General features: G+C 38.3%; 2 protein-coding genes across 5 annotated transcripts in view; one reads left to right on the top strand and one right to left on the bottom strand.

Annotated features, from left to right (window-relative positions):
- Positions 1 to 8,567: 8,567 nt before the first annotated feature.
- NUDT13 (nudix hydrolase 13) lies at positions 8,568 to 25,493 on the top strand. The gene is given in 10 exon segments (XM_055325060.1): positions 8,568 to 8,664; positions 14,822 to 14,913; positions 17,708 to 17,847; positions 19,259 to 19,393; positions 20,374 to 20,480; positions 22,056 to 22,181; positions 22,339 to 22,410; positions 22,412 to 22,451; positions 23,129 to 23,283; positions 24,392 to 25,493. Coding segments are annotated over 9 exon segments (1,053 nt in total). The 5' UTR covers positions 8,568 to 8,664; positions 14,822 to 14,830; the 3' UTR covers positions 24,587 to 25,493.
- The window catches only part of ECD (ecdysoneless cell cycle regulator), a 37,093-nt gene continuing 29,423 nt past the window's right edge, over positions 19,413 to 27,082 (bottom strand). For 3 of the 4 annotated variants that reach the window (XM_055325054.1, XM_055325056.1, XM_055325055.1), the window contains exon 15: positions 19,413 to 19,856. In XM_055325054.1, the coding sequence (XP_055181029.1) occupies positions 19,765 to 19,856 (92 nt within the window). In that variant the 3' untranslated portion in view covers positions 19,413 to 19,764. Of the gene's footprint in view, positions 19,857 to 24,617; positions 26,969 to 27,082 lie in introns of those variants that run through there. The other variant, XM_055325057.1, reaches the window with a different exon arrangement.

The following is a 27,082-nucleotide window of genomic DNA, read 5'->3' as shown; positions in this document are numbered from 1 at the left end:
AATACTTTTGTTTCATGGCTGAGGGTAGACATACTCTCTGGATAGTAGCAAAAAAGTAAACAGCCTTAAGATCTCTGGCAGCTCTTTGTCTACCATGATGAAAGCCAACTTGAGAACAAGCCAATACATGAAATAGGTCAGAGCTAAGACAGACTGAGTAAAATCTTAATCAAATAGTATCTGAGGCCCAAATTATAGTTGGATGTTTTAGTTATGCAAATTAATAAATTCACTTTTTGTTTAAGAAAATTAAATTTGAATTTTCTCCAATCTCCTTTGCAAGTAACCAAACACATCTTAACTGACATAGTACTCTAGCACCTGTATTCAGAGTTGTTTTAGAGAAGGCTCCAATTCAGCTCTCAGCTGTTTTCTTGTTTTGAACCAAATTTCTAATTCCCAAAGGAGGTGTACTTGTTTTCCAAGAGAAAAACAATCATGTCAGAAGACTACTACATTTTACCAAACAACTTTTGTCTTCACTCTATTTGGATCAGTTTGTTGTAATAAGGAAGCCTATTTTAGTTATTCACTTATTCATTCAATCAACAAACATTGATTGAGCACTTACAATATTCTAGGCATTATATCTAGCATTGGAAATATATTGGTGAATAAGGCATCCTTATGTATTAATTTTGGTTGTGAACAATTTATGAATCGCATGACAGCTGTATCAGATTCCAGTTACTCCTTTCTCATTTTCTGGTATTTTTTCTTAGCAATGTATCACTCTCTGAATATAAATAACTTGAGTCCTAAATATTACATATTTTCAAGTGCTATAGCTTGCAGGGGAATGTCTAACAGCTATTCTATCAAGCAAAGGAAATATTTACAAATTTAAAAAATATATTTTATTGAAAACAAGTTACATTTCAGAAAAATGCTTTTGCTTATAAACAAACGGCATCTGACTTAACTGTCTGAAAGATTTGTAAAGCTTGGCTAGTCCATGCATTCTTCCACCTAATGAACTTGTCAAAAGCTCTAACAAACCAGGCGAGAATGCCAGAAATCTCAACTTTATTTGGTGAAGCAAGACTCAGAGTTTAGGACCTGAAATTCATTCAGTCACAGAATTACAGGATATGGTAGGAAGAAAAACTTTGATCTAGAAGGAGCACTGGTAGAATCAGTGAGCCCAGGTTCTAGTCCATCATTAATAGTATAGAAGGCTGGGGATCCCTGGGTGGCGCAGTGGTTTGGCGCCTGCCTTTGGCCCAGGGCGCGATCCTGGAGATCCAGGATCGAATCCCACCTCGGGCTCCCAGTGCATGGAGCCTGCTTCTCCCTCTGCCTATGTCTCTGCGCCTCTCTCTCTCTCTCTCTGTGACTATCATAAATTAAAATAAAATAAATATTTTTTAAAAAAATAGTATAGAAGGCTGCCCTAAGCTTCATCCACCAACTGTCCATAATAATATGTCCCCTACAAACCACACAAAAACATTATGAGAACCAATCGAGAGAGTTGTTTTGAAAATTCTTGGAAAAGCATGAAGTACTATATTGATAGGAGCAATCATCATTGGATACTGTCTAGTATAGTATGTATGAGGTTTTGTTTTGTTGGGTTTTTTTTTTAAATTTTTTTATTTATTTATGATAGTCACAGAGAGAGAGAGAGAGAGAGAGAGAGAGGCAGAGACATAGGCAGAGGGAGAAGCAGGCTCCATGCACCGGGAGCCCGACGTGGGATTCGATCCTGGGTCTCCAGGATCGCGCCCTGGGCCAAAGGCAGGCGCCAAACCGCTGCGCCACCCAGGGATCCCTTGTTGGGTTTTTTTAATCATAGAAGCAAAGCTGATGAGTTTTAGATCTGTTTCAATGACTTTCCAAAAATTATGGAGTGATGAGTTCTAATCCTAATGGATACAAGGGGTAAAGAGGAAGCTTATTTATAGCATCTATAATTAGTTTGTGGTTAATGTCAGTTCTTAAGTCAATCCTAAAGTTAAATAACACTGTTTGATATCCTATACCAATTTCAGGAATACTTTTAATAGAGCTACTGTGTTTGGTTGGTTGCACTAATAGTCCTAATTCTTCCCTACTTCCTGTATTCATACCTATGTCTTTAAAAAAATTTACCTTGCCCAAAATGAGGTCTGGCTTTTGCCCTTGGTTTCTGGGAGGTCATCTCATGACTGACAGGAGTGTCTTTGTTTGCCTGGATGTTTGGGGGCATGCTGGGTAATCTAACAATGTAATTTTGGATGGGGATTGGCCATACCCAATAGTATGAAAGGGGTTGTCGACACAACCCCAGCATTTGTGATTTACAATGGGGGCTTTGGGGCTTTTCAAGCCCCAGTAGAAACTCTGGACACCAATGCTCAAGTGGGTTTCTCTGGTCAGCAACATCCTATATGTATTGTCTGTCACTCACTGATGCTGTAAAAATAATGCATTCTGTATGGAGAGCTAACAATGGGAGCTCCACTTTTGGTACCCCAGATTCTACCTTATGTGCTTCTCCCCTTGGCTGATTTTAATCTGTATCCTTTCCCTTTACTAAGCAATAATCATGAGTGTAATAGCTTTCAGTAAGCTCTGTGAGTCCTTCTACCAAAACTGAGAATGGTTTTGAGAAGCCCTAAAACTTGTAGTTGGTATCAGAAGTCAGAGTGATCTCTCGTGGGGCTTGCATATTTCCACGTTTGCTTTTACCTTCTGCCATCATCATCAAGAGAATGTGCCCATGCTAGTTGCTTGCAAATGAGAGACATATGGAGCAGAGCCAATGTACCTTCACTGTCCTAGTCAAGACCATTTTAGATTATATAACAGTGTATCACTCCTAGGCATATGAATGAGCTTAACCAAGATCAGCAGAATCACCTCCCCAACCACTCCAAGCGTGTGAATAATAAACACTTGTAGGGATCCCTGGGTGGCGCAGTGGTTTGGCGCCTGTCTTTGGCCTGGGGCGCGATCCTGGAGACTCGGGATCGAATCCCACATCGGGCTCCCGGTGCATGGAGCCTGCTTCTCCCTCTGCCTGTGTCTCTGCCTCTCTCACTCTCTCTCTGTGACTGTCATAAATAAATAAAAATTAAAAAAAAATAAAATAAAATAAACACTTGTAAATGCCTATGATTTTGTGATTGTTTGTTATGAAGCATTATTGTTACAACAGATAACTGATAACAGCTACCTCCCAAGCTTCCATTGTAATGTAGGAATAAAGAGAGTATGGATAATGTAAATCATGGGGAAATATCTAAATTCTTTTCACCCAACATTAAAAATATAATGATTATATATCTGGATAATACTTATGTTATAAAATATTAGAGATTTAGGAATATCTCCAACTGAATCTTAGAGAAGCAAAATAACCAGATAAAGTAACAGAAAAAATTACATTTGCTTTGGTAGTATAATAATATACAATATACATTTTTTCTAATATTCAGAAACTCTTTAGATAGTGGGGTAAAGATGAAACTATACAAGACACTAGAGAAGTGAAAGTTACTTAACTATAGTCATACTTCATTATTGAAAGTCTTTTGCCAGATTTTTTAACTAATAATAAAACTGGTAAATTTTTCAGAAGATTTTATTTATTTGACAAAGAGAGAGGGAGAGGGAGCACAAGAAACAGAGCAGCAGGCAGAGGAAGAGGGAGAAATAGGCTTCCTGCTGAGCAGAGAGCCCAATGTGGGGCTCTGTCCCAGGATCCTGGGATCATGACTTGAGCCGAAGGCAGGTGCTTAACTGACTGAATCACCCAGGTGCCCTGACTCTGGTAATTTTTATTAACTTCTGACAATTTTCTGATGGAACTTCTAGTGATTACAGTGAAATTGTTCACAGTCATTTAAAAAAGGGGGTTGTTAATGTTTATAGCAGCAATGTCCACAATAGCCAAACTATGGAAAGAGTCCAGATGTCCATCCACAGAGGAGTGGATAAAGAAGATGTGGTATATATACACAACGGAATACTACTCAACCATCAAAAACTGAAATCTTGCCATTTGCAACAATGTGGATAGAACTAGAGGGTATTTGCTAAGTGAAGTAAGTCAATCAGAGGAATACAATTATCACATGATCTCACTCATACATGGAATTTAAGAAACAAAACAGAGAATCATAGGGGAAGAGAGGAAAAAATAAAACAAGACAAAATCAGAGAGGGAGACAAACCATCAGAGACTCTTAATCATAGGAAACAAACTGAGGATCACTGGGGGGGGGTGAGGGGTGGGCGGTTGGGGTAGGTGGCTGATGGACATTAAGGAGGGCATGTAATATAATGAGCACTGGATGTTGTTTAAGACTTGTGTATCACTGACCACTATCTCGGAAATCAATAATACATTATACATTAATTAATTGATTTAAATAAAAAAAATAAAAGTAATTAAGGGGCTTGAGAAGCAAAAGCAAAGAGAATAAGAGTTCAATTAACAGGAAATAGAAACCCAGTCAGTCTAGTGACTGCCTTATGTTAACACAATCATGCACTCAAATTAATTTTTAACTTAGTATACCATAATTTTTCTGTTTTATCTTCTCTTTTAGCTGAGTATGGTCTTGGTTCCATTCACTGGTGTGTCAAGCATCATTGGATATTTGGGAGGGTAGAGGAGAAGGAAACCTTTTGTACTTTGCTCCTGAAGAGAAAGGTTAAGGACCTCCCACAATGTTTAAGCACCACTGGCTATGCAGATAGGGCTCTTTCAAAGTGGCTCTTTGAAAGTTATTTAAGGGACCCTCACACAAACCCCTTCCCATCCATTTGCTAAAATATTTTTCTTGTCCCACATGTAATGAGACACCATCTAATCATAAACCTGCCAGCAGATAGGCACCTGGGTGGCTCAGTTGTTGAGTGTCTGCCTTTGGCTCAGGGCCTGGTCCTAGGATCCTGGGATCGAGTCCTGCATCAGGCTCCCCAGAGGGAGCCTGCTGCTCCCTCTGCCTATGTGTCTCATGAATAAATAAATAAAATCTTAAAAAAAAAAAAAAAAAACAACCTGCCAGTAGAATGAAGTAATTTCTCTCCAAGTTTATTCAGGTACACATTTCTTTTTTTTTTTTTTTCAGGTACACATTTCATCCTTGTCCATTCCCTTAAGTGGCCAAAGACTGACTAAATGAGCCGTTGTCTCATATGCTTGCATGCTAACTTGCTCTCTCTCTCATACACACACATCATACACACACACATATATATGAATAATTAATTTTTGATGGCAGAGATGGTATGTTATTCATCCTTGTAACCTCAATTCTAGCATGCTTGGCATATGACAGATTTTCAATAAATATCTGTTCAGTGAATTAATAAACACACATCTTTAAATACATCGTTACTTTCAGGGTGTCTGGGTGGCCAGCTAGTTAAGCATCCAACTCTTGGTTTTGGCTCAGGTCATGATCTTGGGGGTTGTAAGATCGAGCCACACCTCAGGCTCTCAGCTCAGCACTGAGTCTGCTTCAGATTTTCTCTCTCCCTCTCCCTTTGCCCCTCCCCCCACCTCCCATGCAGGTGCGCTAGGGAGGAAGTGCTCTTTCAAATAAATAAATCTTTAAAAAAATAAATACATTGTTAATTTCACCACGAAAAAAGCTAGACTGGGATTCAACCATTTAGGGCTCAATTTTTGCTCTTAAAACGGTATTAACTTATTATGTGGTTACACATTGTCTTTGATTTAAACTTAAGCATGTTGGAGGAAAAATAATTTTTACCTTATCATGACCTAAAAACATTGTGAAGGTTATAGTTATTTATATTATATTTGTTGTATTTACTAACCATGCACTGTGATTGTTTAACATAATTGATGGTTTGATTGAATATTTTAACAGCTTTATTGTGCTATAATTCAAATAATATATAACTTATCCATTTAAAGTGTGCATTTCCATTGAGTGATCTTTATTTCTTAGGCTCACAGAATTGTGCAGCCATCACCACAAACTATTTTACATTTTCATCACTCAAAAAACCCTCCAAACCTCTGTTTACACCAGCACTCACTCCTTATTCTCCTTTTGTAACCTTTTTTTTTTCATGTGTAAAGTGTAAATAATAATAGATCTCTCATAGGATGTTCACATGGTTAATGATAATGTATGAAACACTTTGTATGGTACCTGGGCTGCAGTAAATGCCCAGTTAATCTTCTCTATTTGTCTTAGTCCATTTGGTCTGCTATAACAAAATTCCACAGACTGGGAAGCTTATAAACAAAAGAAATTTATTTCTTACATTTTGGAAGTCCAAGATCAAGGCACCAGCATGGTTGGGTTCTGATGAAGGCCCTCCTCTAGGCTGCAGACTGCTGACTTCTCTAAAATCCTCACATGGTAAAAAGAACAAGGGAGTGTTCTTGGGCATCTTTTTAATTTTTTAAAAAAAATTTATATATTTATGAGAGAGAGAGAGAGAGAGAGAGAGAGAGAGAGAGAGAGGCAGAGACACAGGCAGAGGGAGAAGCAGGCTCCATGCCAGAAGCCCGATGCAGGACTCGATCCCGGGACTCCAGGATCATGCCCTGGGCCAAAAGCAGGCACTAAACCGCTGAGCCACCCAGGGATCCCTTTTTTTGGTGTGGGGGGGGGGGCGGCATCTTTTATAAGGGCATTAAACTCATTCATGAGAGCTCCACCCTTATGATCTAATCACTTCCCAAAGGCCTCACCTCCTAATAGTATCACACTGGGTATTATTATTTCAGTGTATGAATTTTGAGGGAACACAAACATTCAGATCATAGCATTATTTGTATTATATTGCACCTAACACTTAATTGCTCAAAAATATAGTTATTTTGATTTTTTAAGAAATCATTAGAGCCCTAACTTTCTCTAAGCATGTTTCCCCATCTCTTTGGAATTCATTGACTTTATAATCTTGTATCCCTCAGAATATTCTGTGCTTCCATAAGAAAAATTAATCAATCTGATAAAATGCTTGGGTTCATGTGTTAATGGAAAGGTCCAAAAGAAATGGCTGGTCAACAATCAGAATTACTGTTCTTCCTACCCATGTAACCAAGTTACATATTAACAATGATATTCAGGATTTAACAACCCATATTCCCTACAGTCTAATCACCACACTCCAGTAGTAATTCCTTTAAAATGTAAGTCAAATTGTCTCACTCTCCTGTTCAAATCCTTCTATAACATCTCATCCCTCTCAGAGTAAAAATCAAAAGCATTACATTGGTTCTATAAGAATTGTAAGACTTGTGAAGCCCTATGTGATCTGATACTTGGCTACACTTTGACCTCATTTCTAATCATCATGCTTTGTCTTAGGCTTTCCTCAGACCTGCCAGTTACACATCCTCCCCAGGACCTACGTATCTGCTAATTCTTTCTGTCTACAAATCTCTTCTCATAGATTTCCTCTTGGCTTCCTTCCTCAACTCCTTCAGTGTTTTTATTCAGTTATCACCTTTACAAACAAACCTTTTATATGGCCATCCTATATAAAATAGCAAAATCCTCTCTTATCTTGCTTCATTTTCTCCTCAACACTTATAAACAGACACATTGTATATTTACTTGTTTCTTCCTTTAGCATGTAAGTTGCATGAAGACAGAAATTTTCATGTTTTTCCTCCTGCTATATCTAGTGCTTATTAACTGTTCCATTAAATACATGTTGAATCGGGGTACCTGGGTGGCTCAGCTGGTTAAATTCTGCCTTTGGCTCAGGTCATGATCTCATCGTCCTGCTCAGGCTCCCTGCTCAGCGGGAAGCCTGCTTCCCTCTCTGCCTCTGCCTGCTGATCCCCCTTTCTTGTGCTCTCTCTCTGCCAAATAAATGAATAAAATCTTTAATACTTATATACATACATACATGTTGAATGAAAGGCCTTAAAAAATGTCTTTTCCTATAAGCAAACAACTTTAATAGTAAGAAGAGAGCAGAACCAAAGTAGTTTTGCTAGGAGACTGCTTCCAGTCATGGAATCCTGCCCTGGTTGACCAAGCGACACATTCTAACACACATTTAGACACAGCCAGGTCCTTTTAAATGGTCAGAATTGCATGAAATGTTAGAGCTAATTCTAAAGTGGGCAGTCAGAGACAGAAATAGAGATACAGAAAGGATGAAAGTTATCTAAATTCCTGCCCCTTTCCTCCCCTGCAAAATATGCCTTTTGTATACTGGGATGGATTTAATGACTATATTTTTGTTATTCGAAAGTGAATCTACTGCTACTCCAAAGACAGGGTCTGTAGATTTCCTGGTAATAGATTTGGAAGATCTTAAATCATGCCTTTGACAATTACGGTTAACTTTGCAGTTGGAGTGGAGAGCCACGTGCCTCTGGATTAAATTACAATTCCCAGAGTGCATCTCTAGGTGGATTCTGGGAAGTGTGGCAAAAACATGCTTATAACCGTGATTAAGTTTGTAGGACTACCAATAAAAAATAAATCTATTAAAAAAAAATTAAAACAAAAGAGAAAAGAAAAAATAATAATTTTGTAGGACTAAACAGCTAGCATGAAAACAGAACTACATTTCCCAGAGTGCACCTCTAGGAGATTCTGGGAAGTGTGGCGGAGGCATGTGGTCATTCTGGGGGGGAAAGCCCTACTTCCCAGGAACATTAGGAGTTCCCTGGTGTCTGCAGATTCTTGAGTCCTAGGAAGTCGCCCTCCCCCAACAGAATTCAGAGTGAGTACAGCGGAACAGAAAACTGTTGAGCTTCTAAGCGCAGGAGGGATTTTATGGGAAGGCATAATCAAAACTTGAAAAAAAAAAAAAGCTCTCGGTCACAGCATTTTGTGATGTTAGCTTAGTCTCCTCCTTCTTGGAGAAACTAAGGAATGAACATGGTTTTGCATCATAACTCAGGAACTATCTCTTTAACTAAAGCTAATATTTTTCTGGTACTTTCTTGGACAGCCGTTTAAATATGGAATTTGCTGACTTCTTTGCATTGTGCCTGCATGATTTTTGAATTAAGGGAGGAAACTTTTTTTTTTTTTTTAAGAAAGCAAACCATAAAGCTACTTAGTAAGATCTTGAAATCTGGATCCCAGTGGCTCCTCAGTTTTGTGTATTTCCCCATTCCACTGAGGTCCACAGTAATGAATAGACAGACTGAAGAGCTCTCTCAAACACTACCAAACTTCTCGAAAGAAGTAACCACAGAGATTGGAGTGGGCCTTTGCTTCATGCGGTCGTATTTTCTAAAGTAATTGTTCTTCTGTTAAGACGAACAGGATGAGAAATGTGGGAATTATTTAGTACAGGGCCTTGAGAGAAATGGTTAATCTTAACAGCCTTGCCTCCTCATGGAATAGTTTTCGGTAACAATAATATTATTTTTCGTCTCTATCAGTCTTTGTATCAGACATAAATTATAAATGCATGTTGAAAAGTGCTTTCCTATGTATGTCTCATCAAAACATGAGTTTTGGAGCCAGATAGCCCTGGGTTTGAAACTGCTGCTTTCTAAATTACGATTTCAGGTTAGTTAAAGCTTTATCTTCCTCACTTGTAAAATGGGATAAATTCATTCATTCTCATTGATAGTGTTTTACAATGTGATAGACACAGTGCTAGGGGCTATAGATAGGGAAGACACAATTCCAACATTTAAGGATTTTACAGATCTGAGAATTAGGTATGTGAAAACCTGACATGGTTATAATATACTTTAGATCTATTTTCTCTCCTTCCTTCCTTCCCCTGTGAGAAGTGAGACAGAAACTAAGCTCCCAGAAGTTAGGTGACAGCTCCAGATCACAAATTCAGTCAGTGACAGAGCCCAGAATAAAATTGAGTCTCTTTAATTTCTTGCTTCCCTGTCCCTTCCTTGGTTTGGAGATACACACATACCCTATAAACAAAACAGGCCTGAGCTTGTCATCTAACATAAGAATAACGGTGCTAGTATTTTCTTCCAAGACTTATTTTGTGAATAGTGAACTTTTATCCCCAGCATGCTCTCAGGAATAAAATACAATAATAGCTGCCAATTTAAACAAAAACAACGATTCTGTTGGAAATGTGGCATTTGAGCAGCTGGATTTGAGTATCATGGCAGGTTTACCAGTTGTTTTCCAGCATGTTTGCTAAAGGTGAGACCTTAAGCCAATACACTTTGAATAAAACATCGCACTGAAGACCCTTAAGAGAGTAAAAAATCACAAACCAGTTAGAAAAAAGTAACACATTTTCTCTGCATTAGATTCCTAAATAGCATGGAGTTATAAGAAATTATATTTTCATTCTAATTTCACATATTCTCATTGTTAAAAGAGCCTTTTTTTTTTTTTTTTTTTTTTTTTGTATTGAGGTTCCTTCTGAATGGCTGCTTCACAAAGAAAAGCAATACAAGGCAGCCCAGGTGGCTCAGCGGTTTAGCGCTGCCTTCAGCCCAGGGCCTGATTCTGGAGACCTCGGATCGAGTCCCACGTCGGACTCCCTGTGTGGAGTCCGCTGGTGTCTCTGTCTCATGAATAAATAGATAAAGTTTAAAAAAAGAAAAGAAAAGCAATACATATAACAGTTGGTTCCTATAATGTGTTTCTGTGATATTTTGGAAAATACAATAAATGTACTATAAGATTCTAAAATCTAGAGTGGCCAAAACCACAGTAAATAAATGAGCACAGGACATCAAACAGTTTGCAAAAGGGGAACTAGATCTATTAAATCTCAAAACACTTTCAATCTCTATAGTTATCAAAGAAATATAAAATGAAAGTTCTTGAAAGTTTGGCAATGTGTAGAAGACCCATATGATTTTAAACTGAATTTTGTCCCAGTAATTCTACTTTGGGAAATTTAAAGAAGTAACCTGAAAATATCAGCACACAGGTATTTAGTGGTATTTTATTTCTGATAATTTAAAATCAGAGCAACCTAAATGTCTAAGATACATTGAGAATGTTTAGAAAAATAAGGATGTCTACCTTAATGTAGTATTTTGCAGCTTAAAAAATTATATAGCTTGTACAAAAACATAGAAAACTGCTTGTGATGTGTTTCATGAAAGCAAGTTGACAAAAATATGTCCTCTGATTACAAATATGTAGAATTTGTATGTCTAAAAAGATTAGGAAACACATATTAAATTATGTTATGTTTATGTGGCCACATTATGGATGCCCTCACAATTCTCTTTTTTAGAGATCCTGTAATGTAGTTCTCTTTATTTTATAATTTAAACGACCTATTTAAAAGAGAAAAATACAGTTACAGCTGATTTTTAAGGAAATCATTTTCTCTTCTTTGACTTTTCAGTAATCTCTATACTGTTTTTATATAAGATGTATAATAAAAATATACAAGGGACCATTCAAAAAAGGAATTAGATCTAATCTTTATCTACTAGTTTTATGACTGTACCAACGAAGATAGAATTCTCAGTTAAAATAAGCCTGGTTTTCTACTGATTAATATTTTTTCAAAGCTGCATTAAGAGCTTGACTATAGTTTTTACAAGCTCTATGACCACCATCCCATGAATCAGCAGACCACGATAATCTACAACTGGCTAAGGTTAATTTAGTAACAGAAACTAGGCAAAACAGCAGGCAGTCAAGTACAGTGGGTCACACAGATTAGTTGGTAAAGCTGCAACCAAACAGCTCCTGGCTCTCAGGATTCAAGGAATTCACCAAAGGAATTTCTTTGGTCTCCCAGGCAATTTGGTGAGGTGCTTCTGAGTACAATAGCTTCCAATTAGCCTCATTATGCAGTTGGTCTCAGGAAGACTATTTTTAATATACTTATTTTATTGTAAAAGGAGTACATACATATGGTTAGAATTTTTTTTAAATACAGAAATGTACAAAGTAAAAATTATAAGTACCCTTTTCAACTCCTCTCTCCATCCCACTTTTCCAAATTAGCTACCTGTTAATGATTTGGTATGTGTACTTCTAGTTACTTTAAAAAAAGAAATAAATACATATATAATTTATGTTTACTGATATGTATATGCCCTTTTCCTTCCGTCTTTTTTTAGAGAGGGAGAGAAGTGGGGGCGAGCAGGGACAGGAGAGGGAAAGTGAGAATCTTAAGCAGGCTCCATGCCAAGACCAACCAACATGGGGCTCAATCCTACAACCCTGAGATCATGACTGAGCGGAAATCAACAGTCAGATGCCTAACTCACTAAGGTACTCAGGTTCCCCCATGTCCTTTCCTCTATAAATTAATTAGATCATGGTAAACCAAATATTACTTGCTTTTCTTACTTAATCATATATTGTGAATGTTTTTTCCCTGTTACTATATATGAATGTTTCCATTGTTATCTTTATTTATTTAAAGATTTGGTTTGAGAGAGAGAGAGAGAGAGAGAGAGAGGGAGAGAGTGGGAGGGAGAGGGTAAGGGAGAGAGACTACCAAACAGACTCCTTGCTGAGTGTAGACCCTGACGCGGGCTTTATCCCAGGATCCTGAAACCATAACCAGAGCCAAAACCAAGAGTCTGATACTTAACCAACTGAGCCACCTAGGAGCCCCTTTTCTATTTATTTTTAAGAGCTGTATTTTATTCCCCTTTAACATACTTTTCAGTTAAGATTCCTATACATATCCTTTCCCTCCTGGGATAAAATCCTAGAAGTGGAATTGCTAGGTGAAAGGGATGTTTATTTAACATTTCGATAGATATTCCCAAATTGCGCCCCCCCAAATATTGCACCAACTTATATTCTCAGAGTTTGTACCTGAGACATATACATATGACATATCCATATATGAGAAATGTAAACACATTTCTTCCAGTGTATCAACAAGTCTTTGGGTTATTAAAGTAGGAATTACGCTTTTAATATTCTCCTAGAATGCTTTATAACCCACATATCACATGTTGTCTTCTGGGAAAGCTATGTTTGTTTTTTCTCTCCTGCTAGAGTCCCTTGACAGGTTTTTCATCTAGTACATTTTTGTGTTTTCTTAAAGGACCTTGCATAAAGTCAGTTTTCAACAAGCACTTTTTGTTGAATGTCGTTTACTAAATATATTTTACCCTTGGCTAGGACATAGATTGTAGCCAAAACTATCCAAGGATTAGTCATCAGTGATTCATAATTATGCAACCAAGAAGTAAGCCTAAACTTTAGATGTTCTTCAGTAATTTGTTCAGTGTCAAAGCTTGCTTCCCTTGGGCACAGTTAAAAGGGTGGTTGGTTAATTAACTGTACTGATTTTCTCGTTTCAGTGGAACTTCTTGACTTTTATTGCCAATGTGAAATGTACTTTTCATGGGGAATAAAATACTTACTGGTATACAATTTAAAAGGAATCATCTTCTGTAGAATGAATTTGTAAGATAGAGAATTGTTTTTCTCTCACATCTCATGAGATACACAAAATAGAAAAAACCTTAGATTCATGTAGATTTGCATAGCTGCCTTTTGAGATGTTTTCCAAATGGCCATGATTTTTATATTTTTCTTATCTATAGGATTCCTTTTACTTCATTCTCAGAGGGACTTTAGTTTTCAAATATTCTAAGAAACTTAGCCCCATTATTCTGGAGACACTCCCGGTCTTACCTGGTCTCTTAGAGTCATGCTAGCCACTGTAACAAACTTCAAAAGTTTAGTTGCTTATGTTTATTTCTTACTCATAAATATTCCAAAGTAGGGGTGGGGGTGTCTTTAGTTGGCAGGTGGCATTTTTTTTTAAGATTTTATTTATGAAAAAAAAAGATTTTATTTATGTACTCATGAGAAACAGAGAGAGGCAGAGACATAAGCAGAGGAAGAAGCAGGCTCCCTGAAGGGAGCCTGATGCAGGACTCATCCCAAGGACCCGGGATCATGACCTGAGCCAAAGGCAGATGCTCAATCCCGGAGCTAACCACGTGCCCTGGCAGGTGGCTTTTCTCTAGGTTGTGATTCAAGGATCCAGGCTTCTACATTTCAATGACTCTGCTATTCCAGAGTCTTCCAAGCAGAAGGAGGAAAGAGAATGGAGAAGGCATATGTACTTTTTTTTTTTTTTAAGATTTTATTTATTTATTCATGAGAGACACAGAGTGAGAGGCAGAGAGACAGGCAGAAGGAGAAGCAGTCTCCATGCAAGGAGCCTGATGTGGGACTTGATCCCATCACCCCAAGATCAGGACCTGAGATGAAACCAAGAATTGGACATTCAATTGACTGAGCCACCCAGGCGCCCCTTAGGCATACCTACTTCTTAGCTGATTCAGCCTAGGAGAGATACATCACTTCCACTTACATTCCATTGTTAAGACCTACCTTTGGCCCTGCTTAGATATAAGAGAGAAATGTAGACTGTGGCTTAGCAGCTACCTTCTATTTTTTTTTTTTTTTTGCAGCTACCTTCTAGCAACAATCCTCCAATATGGAAGAAGGAACATATATTTTTTGTAGATAGTGGATTCTCACAATAACCTGTTAGGTAGGCAGAACAAGTTTCAATTTTGAGGTACTGAAAAGTTGAACTCCCATAGCTAATTAGCGGTATAAATGCAATTTAGAAGCCAGATCAGGGATCCCTGGGTGGCGCAGTGGTTTGGCGCCTGCCTTTGGCCCAGGGCGCGATCCTGGAGACCCGGGATCGAATCCCACATCGGGCTCCCGGTGCATGGAGCCCGCTTCTACCTCTGCCTGTGTCTCTGCCCCTCTCTCTCTCTCTCTGTGACTATCATAAAAAAAAAAAAAAAAAAAAAAAAAAAAAAAATTAAAAAAAAAAAAAGAAGCCAGATCATCTGACTCCTATTCAGTTTCTCTTTCCTTAATCTTAAAAAGTCTGGTTTAAAGTATAACTCTCTTGGTGATTCATTACTTTAAATTGCATACTATGACTTTTTCTTTTTTTAACTCCTCTTTTCTCTAAGGACCTGACAATGTCCCTGTATTGTGGAATTGCTTGCAGGAAAAAATCTTTTTGGTGTTATAGGCTGCTGTCAACTTATGTCACTAAGACCCGGTGAGTTGTGACCAACCTGAGCTCTGATTATTCTCTTTGGCCCACCAAATTATAAAATATAGATATCTCAAAATCCTATTTTTAGGATTAAGGATGCATGATTAAGATATACATATAAGGATATTCACTGCAAATTATTTATAATTGAAAAAATTCTAAATTAACTAAAATTCAAATATACCTAAAATATCTAACATGCTTAAATATTAAGTATACTTAATATTATTAAGATAATAACTTTGTGTTTTCCATGGTGGTACGCCTTGTGCACAAAACAATACCTGGTGCATGGTAGGCATCGGAGGCTTGTTGAATGGATGAATCAACAGTAAGGGAGAGATTAATTAAATGATGGCACATCTCTATGATGGAATTAAAAACTCTACTGAATAATAATAGTTCATGAAGTTTCCTGAAAATAAGGTAGATAATTCTAATTCTCTCACCCCTCACCCCCTAAGGAACTAAACTACTAGTTAAAGGTAGACCAGAAAAAAAACCCAAAACCTACAGCACTACAGGAAGATGGTAAAGGACTTCTTTGTCATAGCCTGGGCAAATTTGAAATCTGTGAATTTGAAATCACAAGCCTGTTCCCATGGTTTGGGGTTTAAATTTGTACCATCTGTGTTATGGTCCCCAAACCCCAACCCAGGAAAAGAATGTAAGTAGTAGTTGTAGACTTATAAGACCCCTGGGCACTATGCAGAAGCAAATGTAAAACTCCTCTGAAGAGATATACCCATAACCAGGGCTTTGTACATGAAAAGTTCTGCCAAACATGAGTGCCCAGTCCAAAATTTAAAGGCACATAAGCATACAGTGTTACATGAACAAGAGTGAGAAAAGAAAATTGCTGTACTTAGAGTAGATATTGTTGGGCATTTAGGTTATTTGTAGTTCTCAGGCTGAGACTCTAAGAACAATAATTGAATTATGGAACAATTATTGAGAAGTCTAAAAATGGCTATATTAAAGTGGTTTTAAAATGAAAAAAAAATCATTTAGAATTGAATCATTCAATCATTTAGAATGAAATTCTATCAATAAAGAAGATGGTGTGAAAATAATGTTAAAGAAAAAAGGCATGATTCTGAATATACCTATATATGTACAGATAAACAATAAATAGTTTGGAGAATTCCCAGGTGTGAACAGTGATCATCCCTGAATGGTGAGATTCTTGATGATTTCCCTTTTTTGAACAAATTACTAACTGTATTTCCTGATTTTTATGGGATGACTTTTTATTTTTTTAAATAGGAAAACAACAGCTTCAGTCTGATAATCTTAGAGTTGTTTCCCTGCTATTATAACTAAAGGGGGAAATGAATTTTTAAAATTAGTGTTCCTGATCAAGAAGGTAAGGAGCTTTTGGGATCTCGGTTCCAGTTCCAATGAGGCCCCAGGCTTAAGACCTTAACCTGGGTGTTTTTGTAGGTGTTTTGCTTTTTAGGGTCATTAGGGCAAAGCACAGGTTGTACCACTCTTACTGTTCTTTTAGGAGGCAGCAGTGTTTGTTCTATTGTTTATATTTGGTAACTTCTGAGTGGCACAGGTCTCTCCTTTGACATGCATTAAGTCTTTGCCCCAGGAAGCTGCAGTCACTTATAATGAGTTTAAAAATACCCTGAGTATTAAAATCTCAAGTTTCTTTGGTCTTGTGTTTATAAAGAACTCATTGTGACCCCTTTTATCATACAGTCAAAAATAGGTTCCTAAAGATGCCACTGGGGCACATTTATCATTTAGCTTTGTAGTTTCATGTTGAGCTAACTCTGTTGGTATTACAAAAGCTCCCAGATCCTACAGAAAATATCTTTAAACTGTGATGGCTACATAAGTGACAAAATCTGCCATAAATCTGAGTCTGTTTAGGGCTTTTAATAGGCAAAAATGGTTATCCCTAAGGCTCCAGAAGGAGAATCTACATTCAGTTCCCCTGAATCACGTGGACCCTGACCTGGTTTCCAAGGCTCTTGAAATTAATCTTAATGAAGGTGCTTGAAAAGCCTAGAACTGGATCCAATGCTATTTCTCTTAGAGAAACTAATGATAGGATGTTGTGTTTTCCACATTTGTATTTTGGCTATTGAAGATATTATACTTATTAAATAAGTGTGGTCAAGTATAGGCTTTATTTCCCATCAGCAGTCTCTTCAGTAGAGATAATGAACTAAGGGTGTCCATGTGGGGGACTAGTGTTGGAGGCAGGAATGTATTAAGGTAAAATCTGCTCTTTATCATCCCTACATTGAATGACAGTGTTACTTAAGGTATAGTGTTTGCTCTTTATCTGCAATAATAAAGTCTGCTCCCATTTCTAGGGATTTGGTTGATGGTGGTTGATGTTTTATCACTGTACTTGTTTTCCTTTCACTCCACTGCATGTAAATTCTTGCCTCACAGCATAATATTGGCAAAGTACCTTGAGGTTCAATTCAGTAAATATTTATTACCCTTGAAGTTCAATTCAATAACTATTTATTGAATTGAGCATTCAGTATGCTAATTACTGGAGATACAGAACTAAGGCTGACCCTGCCCTTAAGGAGATCATAGTTTTTTGGGGGGAAACAGACAAATTAACAAATAGTATAAGTGCAGCCACAGAGGTATGGGCCAGATGTACAGTAAGTAGCACAAAGGAAGGAACTAAAATCCTTTTTAGAGCCACTTAGGATATAAGTGAAATAACTGTGATAGGAGAGCGATGCAAGGACAGAATTCTGAAAGATGAATGCTGTACAAGTAATTAAGTGTGGTTTTGTAATGCTTTATTTCCAAAATACAGGTATTTATTTGAACTGAAAGAAGATGATGATGCATGTAAAAAAGCCCAGCAGACAGGAGCATTTTACCTCTTTCATAGTCTGGCTCCTTTGCTTCAGAAATCAGAACAACGGTACCAGGCCCCCCAGTATAGCCTACTAGGTAAGCCCAAAGAGGACCAGTAGAGTAGATCAGGCTGTGGCAACTAAGCAGAATTTCATCCATATCAGATCCCTGAGAAGAATCCTTCAACTTTAGAGTCCAGATTTTTCAAACTCTTTCTACTGATTATTGAGTGTATAAACCTGAGCTGCCCAAATATTTGGTGATAAACTAGGGGTCATTGAAACTGCTGTCCAAATTGGAACCCACTTCTTGTTTTGTAAATATTTATTGGAACACAGCCATGCTCATTCATTTTCATACTGTCTGTGGCTGTATTTGCACTACAGTGGCAGAGTGGAGTAGTTGTGACAGAGAACACATGACTTATAAAGCCAAACCCTGCTTAAACCAGTGATTTCCAAGCCTTCATGGAATTGCATACTGTTCTAATGTCTAGGATTTGCATCATGGCTTCATTTCTTCTAGAAGAGTCAAAAGTGAATTAAAATTAATTTGTTTTGAGAACTCTTTTAGGGTATATAACTAGAGATATATAAGCCACTGGGATTTGGCATTCAAAGTACCAACTTTCAGTTGTATATGATGTCACTATACATTGAGTTACTTCTAAATACAAAGCCAGTGAATTTCTTTCCTTCTTTTTTTTTTTTTTTCAATGAATTTCTTCCTGGGTCAGATGTTGAGTATTTGAATAGGTAGTTCCTAGCAGTGCAGAAGAATATAAGGATGCCATCAGAAGGCAATGCTATGTTGCATTGTAAACAAATATAAGTCCTTCATGCACAGGAGGACAGATTTTCTCCATGTACAGCACGTGTCTTATACAGACTGGGATCTTGGATGAATAGTCTACCCTAGCCCACATACTCAGCATAATCTGGAGACTAAATTATATGTAACTGATTTGGTTTCTAGCATTTTAAGCATGACACTTTTTTTCAGTGCCATAATACATTAACTGTCATGTATCTTTTGAACTAGGGGATATGCTCCTTTCATGATACAATCATAGAATACAGTGTTACACAGCTAGAGTTCCTTCTTTAGTCTAAACACTTCAGGTTGTTATTGGGAAGATGGAGGCCTAGAGAGGTTAAATTATTAGACCAAGATTATATAGCTAATTAGCTGCCGGGCAGCAGCTAGAAGCAGGTATACCTACTGCAAGCTGAAGTAGATGATTTCCTAGAAGGTTAATATGGTTGCTCGTGATTTATTTATTTATTTTTCAAAAGATTTTATTTATTTATTCATAGAGTCAGAGACACAGGCAGAGGGAGAAGCAGGCATCATACAGAGAGCCCAATGTGAGACTCGATCCAGGGTCTCCAGGATCACAGCCTGGGCTGTAGGCGGCGCTAAACCGCTGCGCTACCGGGGCTGCCCGGTTGCTCGTGATTTAATTGAAAGCCTTTGTTTTCTTCCCTTCTCCTTTTCTCTTTCTTAGAGTTGGAAAGGCTCCTGGCTAAGTTTGGACAGGACACACAAAGAATAGAAGACTCGGTACTGATTGGATGCTCCAAACAGCATGAAGCATGGTTTGCTCTGGATCTAGGTCTAAATAGCTCCTCTTCCCTAAATGGTATAGAACATTATTCCTAATGGGAATTTCCCAGTAGTGCTCAGACTTTGGAATTCCACGTAAGAGCATAATTTCAAAGAAAATTTTGAGAGTACCAAAGGTTATCAACCTTGTATTTTTTTTAAGTTAGGACATTAAGAAAAAAAAAAATACTACCGTCGTGATCTACCGTCGTCATCATTTAAAAAAAATCGAGAACATTTTAATACTTTCTAAGTTAGGTGGTAGGTACGCAAATGTTCATTGTATTACTCTCTGTACCTTTATACATTTTATATTTCTTAAATATTTCATAGGAAACATTTAAAAATTCATGACATTATTCTTACCTTGGGTGAGTAAACATATTACCATGCAGTGGCTCAGGGTCCTCAGACCTGCATTTGGGAACCAATTGGGTATAGATTCATGGCTCCTAGTAGGCTTTCCTTCTCTTTCAGGTCTGGTTGTAAATGTAATGATGCTGGAATGCAATGCAGATAGGAGCTTAGAGGTCCCATTTTACCTCTTTTCCAGGGATAGTGTATGGCTAATGCAAATATTACTCTGAAGAGGATATATTTTTTTAAAGATTTATTTATTTATTCATGAGAGAGAGAGAGAGACAGGCTCCCCATAGGGGGCCCGATGCAGGACTCTCAGGACCCCAGGATCACACCCTGAGCCAAAGGCAGAGGCTCAGCGGCCCAGGTACCCAGGCACCCCTCTGAAGAGGATCTTGAGAAATACTATGCTCTGATAGTTCTCAAATTTGTCTGAAAATAAGAAATTACCTAGTGCTTGTTGAAACATAAAAATTCTGGGCCTCACTCACCTGCTGTTCAGAAACTTTATGTAGAGGCTTGAGAACCTACATATTTTTTTTTATTTTCCCTGGTTGAGTATTATTAGGTGAGTTTGGGAAAGACTGCTCTAACAGGCATACTTGAGAGGCAAAGTTTAGTGTTTGTTTCATCTTATCCTCTGTTCTCGTTTTCTAGCTTCCTTACAGAAAGCAGAAATGGAGATAGAACTCAAGGGCTCTTTCACTGATCTGAGGAAGGCTCTATTTCAGCTGAACACAAAGGATGCCTCCTTGCTGACCACGGTAGATTCTGACTTCTCAGTTCTGTAGGAAATTTAGTAAAGCAGTGTTTACGGGTGAATATATGGCATGCATGCACAAGGCTAGAATGACATTTGATATCTTCTTCTGCAGATAGATCACAGTCCTTCCTACAAACCTTGGCAGTACAGTGTGCTGTAGGCCAACTGCTTATTCTTCTTTCTTTTGCCCTTATTTTTGGCAGGACCATTTTCTTCTAAGGACATGCAGATCTTTTTTTTAAAGATTTTATTTATTTATTTATTTATTTATTCATTCATTCATTCATTCATTCATTCATGAAAACACACAGAGAGAGAGGCAGAGACACAGGCAGAGGGAGAAACAGACTCCATGCAGGGAGCCTGTCGTGGGACTTGATCCTAGGTCCCCAGGATCACGCCCTGAGCTGAAGGCAGCGCCAAACCCCTGAGCCACCTGGGCTGCCCAGGACATGCATATCTATAGCAGTATGATCTATCAGCCTCATATTTTTAATGACATATACATATGCATCATTATGTTACTCCTATGAGAAGTTACTTTGTATTGCTTTAATGACATCCTCACAGCTGTACACTTCACTTGCTAAAGTGCTTCTGGTTGTTCATTTAATTTAAAAAGACCTCTCTGGGGTCCCTGGGTGGCTCAGTTAGTTAAGCATCTGTCTTCAGTTCAGGTCATGATCCGAGGGTCCTGGGGTCAAGCCTGACATCGGGCTCCCTGCTCAGTGGGGATCCCGCTTCTCCTTCTGTTCCTCCCCCTACTTTTGCTCTTTCTGTCAAATAAATAAATAAAATATTTAAAAATAAATAAAAAAATAAGGGCAACCTGGGTGGCTCAGTAGTTGAGCATCTACCTCTGGCTCAGGTCGTGATCCTGGGGTTCTGGGATCAAGTTCTGCATCAGGCTCCGCATCGGGAACCTGCCTCTCTGCGTCTCTCATGAATAAATCAAATCTAAAAAAAATTTTAAATAAATAAAAAGACATCTCTAAACATTTTTATTTGAATAAAAATTCTACTTTTATTGGGGAGGCGTATGTGTTGGGGTGTTTCACTATATTGGGAATGTCTTATTTTTAAGCTGGGTCATAAGTACATGGAGCATTTATTATAATAGTTAATATATATGTGTTTTTTTATTTTTTAAAGATTTTATTTATTTATTCATGAGAGACATAGAGAGAGGCAGAGACACAGGCAGAGGGAGAAGCAGGCTCCATGCAGGGAGCCCGACACGGGACTTGATCCCGGGACTCCAGGATCATGCCCTGGGCCAAAGGCAGGCGCTAAACCACTGAGCCACCCGGGAATCCCATATATATATATATATTTTTAAAATAATTCATAATACATTTAAAATAGGTTTCCTTTTATTCATATTTCAGATGCTAGAGGAGTATGTTCAGATAGTTTCCTTATTTTAAAGTTCAAACAGTCAATAACTGGGAAAAGTAGGTGAGCTGGAAAGGAATTAGCTTTTCTCTTTGAATTGTTCTCAATACGAGGCCCAACCTGATTATATATGAGCTCCACATCCTCTCCAACGGAAATCAGCCTATCTTTGTATTCCTAGGCTCAGGCTCTTCTCCGTTGGCATGATGCTCATCAGTTCTGTAGCAGAAGTGGGCAGCCCACCAAGAAAAATGTGGCTGGCAGCAAGCGCGTGTGTCCTTCCAGTAAGATCATCTATTATCCACAGGTAAGTACTACTTTAAAAGGACAGTGATCCAAGAAGACTGTGTGCTAGTCTGCCCAGGGAGTAGTAGAGGCCTATATAATTAAAAGGCTTCCCTTAGTTATCTACTCCTTCATCCCATTAACAGGCCCCATCTCTAATTTCCATCCCCTCTTCCCAGATGGCTCCTGTGGTGATCACTCTGGTGTCGGATGGGACCCGATGCCTGCTTGCCCGCCAGAGTTCCTTTCCTCAAGGGAACGTATTCTGCCTTGGCAGGTTTTTGTGATATAGGTAAGAGGTTTAGGGCATGCACAGATGCCCAGAGGACACAAGGGCTTAACAATTGTAGGTATTTTTTTGTTTTGTTGCTGTTGTGCTTTGAGTCTGAAGCATACTGTTCCCTATCAAGTCAATAAAACTGCCTTCTGGTATTAGAATTTTCCAATATCAGGCAAGTTTTCAAACATATGGCATAGCTGAAAGAATTATACAGTTGACACTCATTCACCACCTAGATCCTATAACTGTTTTCTTCATTTACTTTATCACGGATCTATCCATCCATCAATTCATTTTATTCTTTGATGTATAGTTTGCACACATTAGTATGATTCTCCCTAAATATTTCAGCATGCATTGTATTAATTAGAATTCAATAGATAGTTATAGGTTTTTCTTTTTCCTCAGTCTAGTGGGGTAAAATTTACAAAATGTAAAACATGGGATTAGAATTTTATTAAAGTTGAGGTCAGCAGTAGCCTCTTTGTCACTTATTCTGCATTCTAACTAACTAAGTCAGCACTCAACTCCAGACTTGAGTCCTGTTGTTGTAGAGGCTCAGGGATTTAAGGCTCTCCCAAGAATACTTCATGAAACTTTGGAGCCAGTTTTGTGCTCCTTTCACAAATGGGCATCTGTATCACCCTTCCTGCTGCAGGGCTGTCCTGAATTAATCTGAGTGCTTATAGGTGAAAGTCTGGAAGAGGCTGTCCGGAGAGAAGTTGCAGAAGAGGTGGGACTGGAGTTGGAAAGACTGAAGTACTCTGCATCCCAGCACTGGTCTTTTCCTAATAGCTCACTCATGATTGCTTGTCATGCATCTGTGAAACCAGGGCAGACAGAGGTAAGTTCTCATGCTTCCCTTATGCTGTGATATTCCCTTTGCTTCACCAAGTTGGTCAGTAGGCACCTGTCTAGTCCATCACTGTCTATTTTGTATGAAGATGTGTAATTCACGATTTTTTCCCTTAAGGAATTTGCAATCTTGTAAAGGAAACAATCTCCAAGGAAATTCAGAGTGCCAATGCAGTTACTATTCTTCTTTGTATGTATCTCAGTCATGTGGCAATTTATTTTTCATCAGGACTTAACAGAGCAGAGTAGGCACACAATAAGTATATCAAAGTAAGTGACTGCTTTCAGGATTGGTCTTATTGCTTGAGTTTGTTAGGATTTTGGGGACTAATTATATGAAATCATAGGAACTTCTGGTCGAAAGGGATTTAGACATTGTCTTATCCAGCCTTGTCTTGCTCTTCTGTAGCATCCCTGATAGATGGCAGTGTGGTCACTACTTGCCAAAGTCTATTGTGTTTTGGTTTGCATAGAATAATATCTCATCTGTCTCAGCTTCCTGTGGTTGCAGTGTGCATTACAAAGAAGATACTATGCTTTTTTTTTTAAGATTTTATTTAATTTATTTATTCATGAGAGATACAGAGAGAGAGAGAGGCAGAGACACAGGTAGAAAGAGAAGCAGGCTCTATGCAGGGACCCTGATGCGGGATTCAATCCCAGGTCTTCAGGATCTGGGCTGAAGGCAGATACCCAACCACTGAGACACCCAGGCGTCCCATATGCTTTTGATAATCATTAATTATCCCTATCCTTTAGAGAAGAGTAATTTTATGTTCTTTTTAAATTGAAAGTTAATCCAGAATTATTTATATATTACACCTCACTGTTAACCACTCTTTAGTATTTCAGTATTTGTGCTTCTAGGATTTTTAAAATGCACTTTTTTTCTTTTACACTATTTAAAACAATATATTTAACTCTCACCTTTTAATTATGCCTCTTTTGCTTCTGCACAATAGCTAAAACTGATTATCTCTCAGCCCGTAGGTCCTAGGTATTGCTCAGTTCTGGGAACATTTTCTCACCTTTGGCCAAAGTATCCTAAATTCTGTAGCTCCTAGCCTTACATTCTGTTTTTTTCTTATGTCTTTTAGATCCAGGTGAACCTGAAAGAACTAGAGGCAGCTGGCTGGTTCAGTCATGATGAGGTGGCCACAGCCCTGAGGAGAAATAATCCATATACTCAGCAACAGAATGGGACATTCTGGTTGCCCCCCAAGTTAGCCATTGCCCACCAACTGATTAAGGAATGGGTGGAAAAGCCATCCTGCTCTACCCTGCCGGCTTAGCTCAGATTGAGGCACCTAGATCCCTTCTCACTATCCTGGAGTGGCAAAAGAGAGATCAGTTGATAAAGAGGAGGTGACCAAAGGCCATCTCCAAGCCAACTTCATACTAAGGCAGAGTGAAAGGTGACCCTACAATGGGATGTCTCTAATAGCAGTGTTAGGGAAGTTCCTATTAATAGGCAATCAGAATGCAAACTGATGATGACGATTTTCAAAATCAGAGGGAAGATTGAAGCATTAGTTTGGATGTAGGCCCCCGTTCACTCATTTTTACTGAGGCCTCGGAAGCAAACATCTTTCAGCATGTATCTTGTTAATGCTGGGTTTATACTAACTGCCAAAATGTGCCCGGTATAATTTTAATTTTATCTTAGTATTGAAGATACATAGCAAATCTCAGCCCACTACTGAGTTACTTTTCATCCTCACAGAATTAAGAAAAATAGCACAATATAACATTATACAACTTGTGTACAGGTAATTATTTTGTACATGGTATTTAAATAAAAGTTATATTTCTTTAAGTAATCTGAAGGGATGAAGAAAGTGGGAAGTGGGAGCCAATGTCTTCCTCAGAGTACTCTGTAATAAATCAGATGCAGTGATATTCTGCTGAGATAACTGCATCCCGGCGGGGCTTAAGATAGCTAAGTCTTTTGCTGTTACTTGCTCAGCATGTGACCCATGGAAAAGATAATCACTTTTTCTGATTTCCTAGATATAAAATGGTCACTGCCATTTGCATATCCAGTTATGTGTTGTAACTTCAGCTAAGTGAAGATGAACCATTTTCTTGTTTTACGGGATAAACTAAATTTAGGATTACTCATCATTCATATATGTTATTCTATACCTTGTCATAGGGGAGAATTTATCTGGAGGAAATAAAATAAATTTCTACACCTTTGCTGAGATGTATTTTTCTGTCTTATGAAGTGAGGAAATTGTAGAAAGTGAGAATCTGGGGCAAGGGGTAGGTGGAGAGAAAAGGACTCTATTAGTGTGATAAACATTTAAGTCCAGGTTTCAAGTGTGGAACAACTGAAGCAACGTGCAGAAGAAATATTGTTAGAGGTCTGTTTGAAAAGGAATGGCTGGGAAAGAGTTGTGTCTTCGGATGATTTTAGGCAAAGACACAAGTGCCAGTGATCCTAAGATTATTTGGATGTGTAGACACATCAAAGTGTACAGGACTAAGCAAAAGTTATTCTAGAACTAGACAAGATGAAGCACTGAATTTCCCTTTGATCCCAAAAGATCGTTGTTTTTGCCATTGCTAGCAAATCATCAGTGCTTTGGGGAAATCAAAGTGCCTTCATCAGGAAATGTTGAGGGATAGTATGTGATGGGACTTGATTGTCCTGTTAGGTTGGCAGCTTGCCCTGACCTGAACTGAACCCAGCATGTAGAAGGGAAAAGCACTCTCGAAAGAGAGGTCCTGAGATTTCTTCATATCTTGCAGTTAGAAGAAAACAGTTCAGGGTCCATGTGTATTACCATCTCCCAATCTTTTCTGTCTCTCTGTGGGTGTGTTTGTGAGCACATGTGTACACATCCCCAGTCTGAAAATACTGATAGAAAGGGGAGTGTGCAGGATTCCTGGTTGTGAGTTTCTCAAACTTAACATGGAGTAACTGTTTGCTTTTGGATTAATGTGTTGTTTTGGAAAAGAAAAGATGAGAGAGGCTAATAGAAGAGCTGCGACATTGAACTTTGTTTCCTGGCAGTGAGTGGAAGAGGGCTTCTAAGAAGAACTCCAAGGATATCTGAAAGCTGTGGCAAAAGAGGACAGGACTTGGGTAATGAAAATGGCAGATAAATAAAAGGAACTTTGGTACAGGGCCTGCCTGGCTGGACAACATTTATGTGGCAATGAGTGTCAAGTGCTAAGAATAAAAAGAGCGCACCCAGTTCAAGAAGCAGAAGAGCAAAAACAGGTAAAATATTAAATGTATTTGTCACTAGTGAGTCTGGCTCAAGGTCATTTCTGGTAACGAATAAAAAAGCAACTCATTCATTTCTCACTTTTGCCTATCACTCTCCTTTCTCTTCCTTTAATCCTCAATAAAGATAAACTTAAAGTTCTAAGCACATGGGACGCCTGGGTGGCTCAGCAGTTGAGTGCCTGTCTTTGGCTCAGGGCATAGCCCTGGAGTCCCGGGATCAAGTCCCACATCAGGCTCCCTGTGTGGAGCCTGCTTCTTCCTCTGCCTGTGTCTCTGCCTCTCACTCTCTGTGTCTCTCATGAATCAATCAATCAATCAATCAATCAATCAATCTTAAAAACAAAAAAAAAGTTCTAAACACAGAGTATCTCCTCTCAGGGGCTGTCTAGGGGCTTGATTCTTCTTTCTTCTGCTGACTTCAAAACCTCGTATGTACCTAAGATGAGATCACAAAGACTTATGCAGAGTGGACAACATATGGGGCTCACAGAGAAGTTAGCCTGTGAAACTTGTACTGAAGAAACATTTTTACTAAATGAGTCATCTAAAC

The sequence above is a fragment of the Nyctereutes procyonoides genome, unplaced genomic scaffold, assembly GCF_905146905.1.
Source record: "Nyctereutes procyonoides isolate TBG_1078 unplaced genomic scaffold, NYPRO_anot_genome, whole genome shotgun sequence".
Taxonomy (NCBI): Eukaryota; Metazoa; Chordata; class Mammalia; order Carnivora; family Canidae; genus Nyctereutes; species Nyctereutes procyonoides.
Note: the sequence above shows the minus strand (reverse complement) of the source record. Positions and strands in the feature narration are given on the sequence as shown.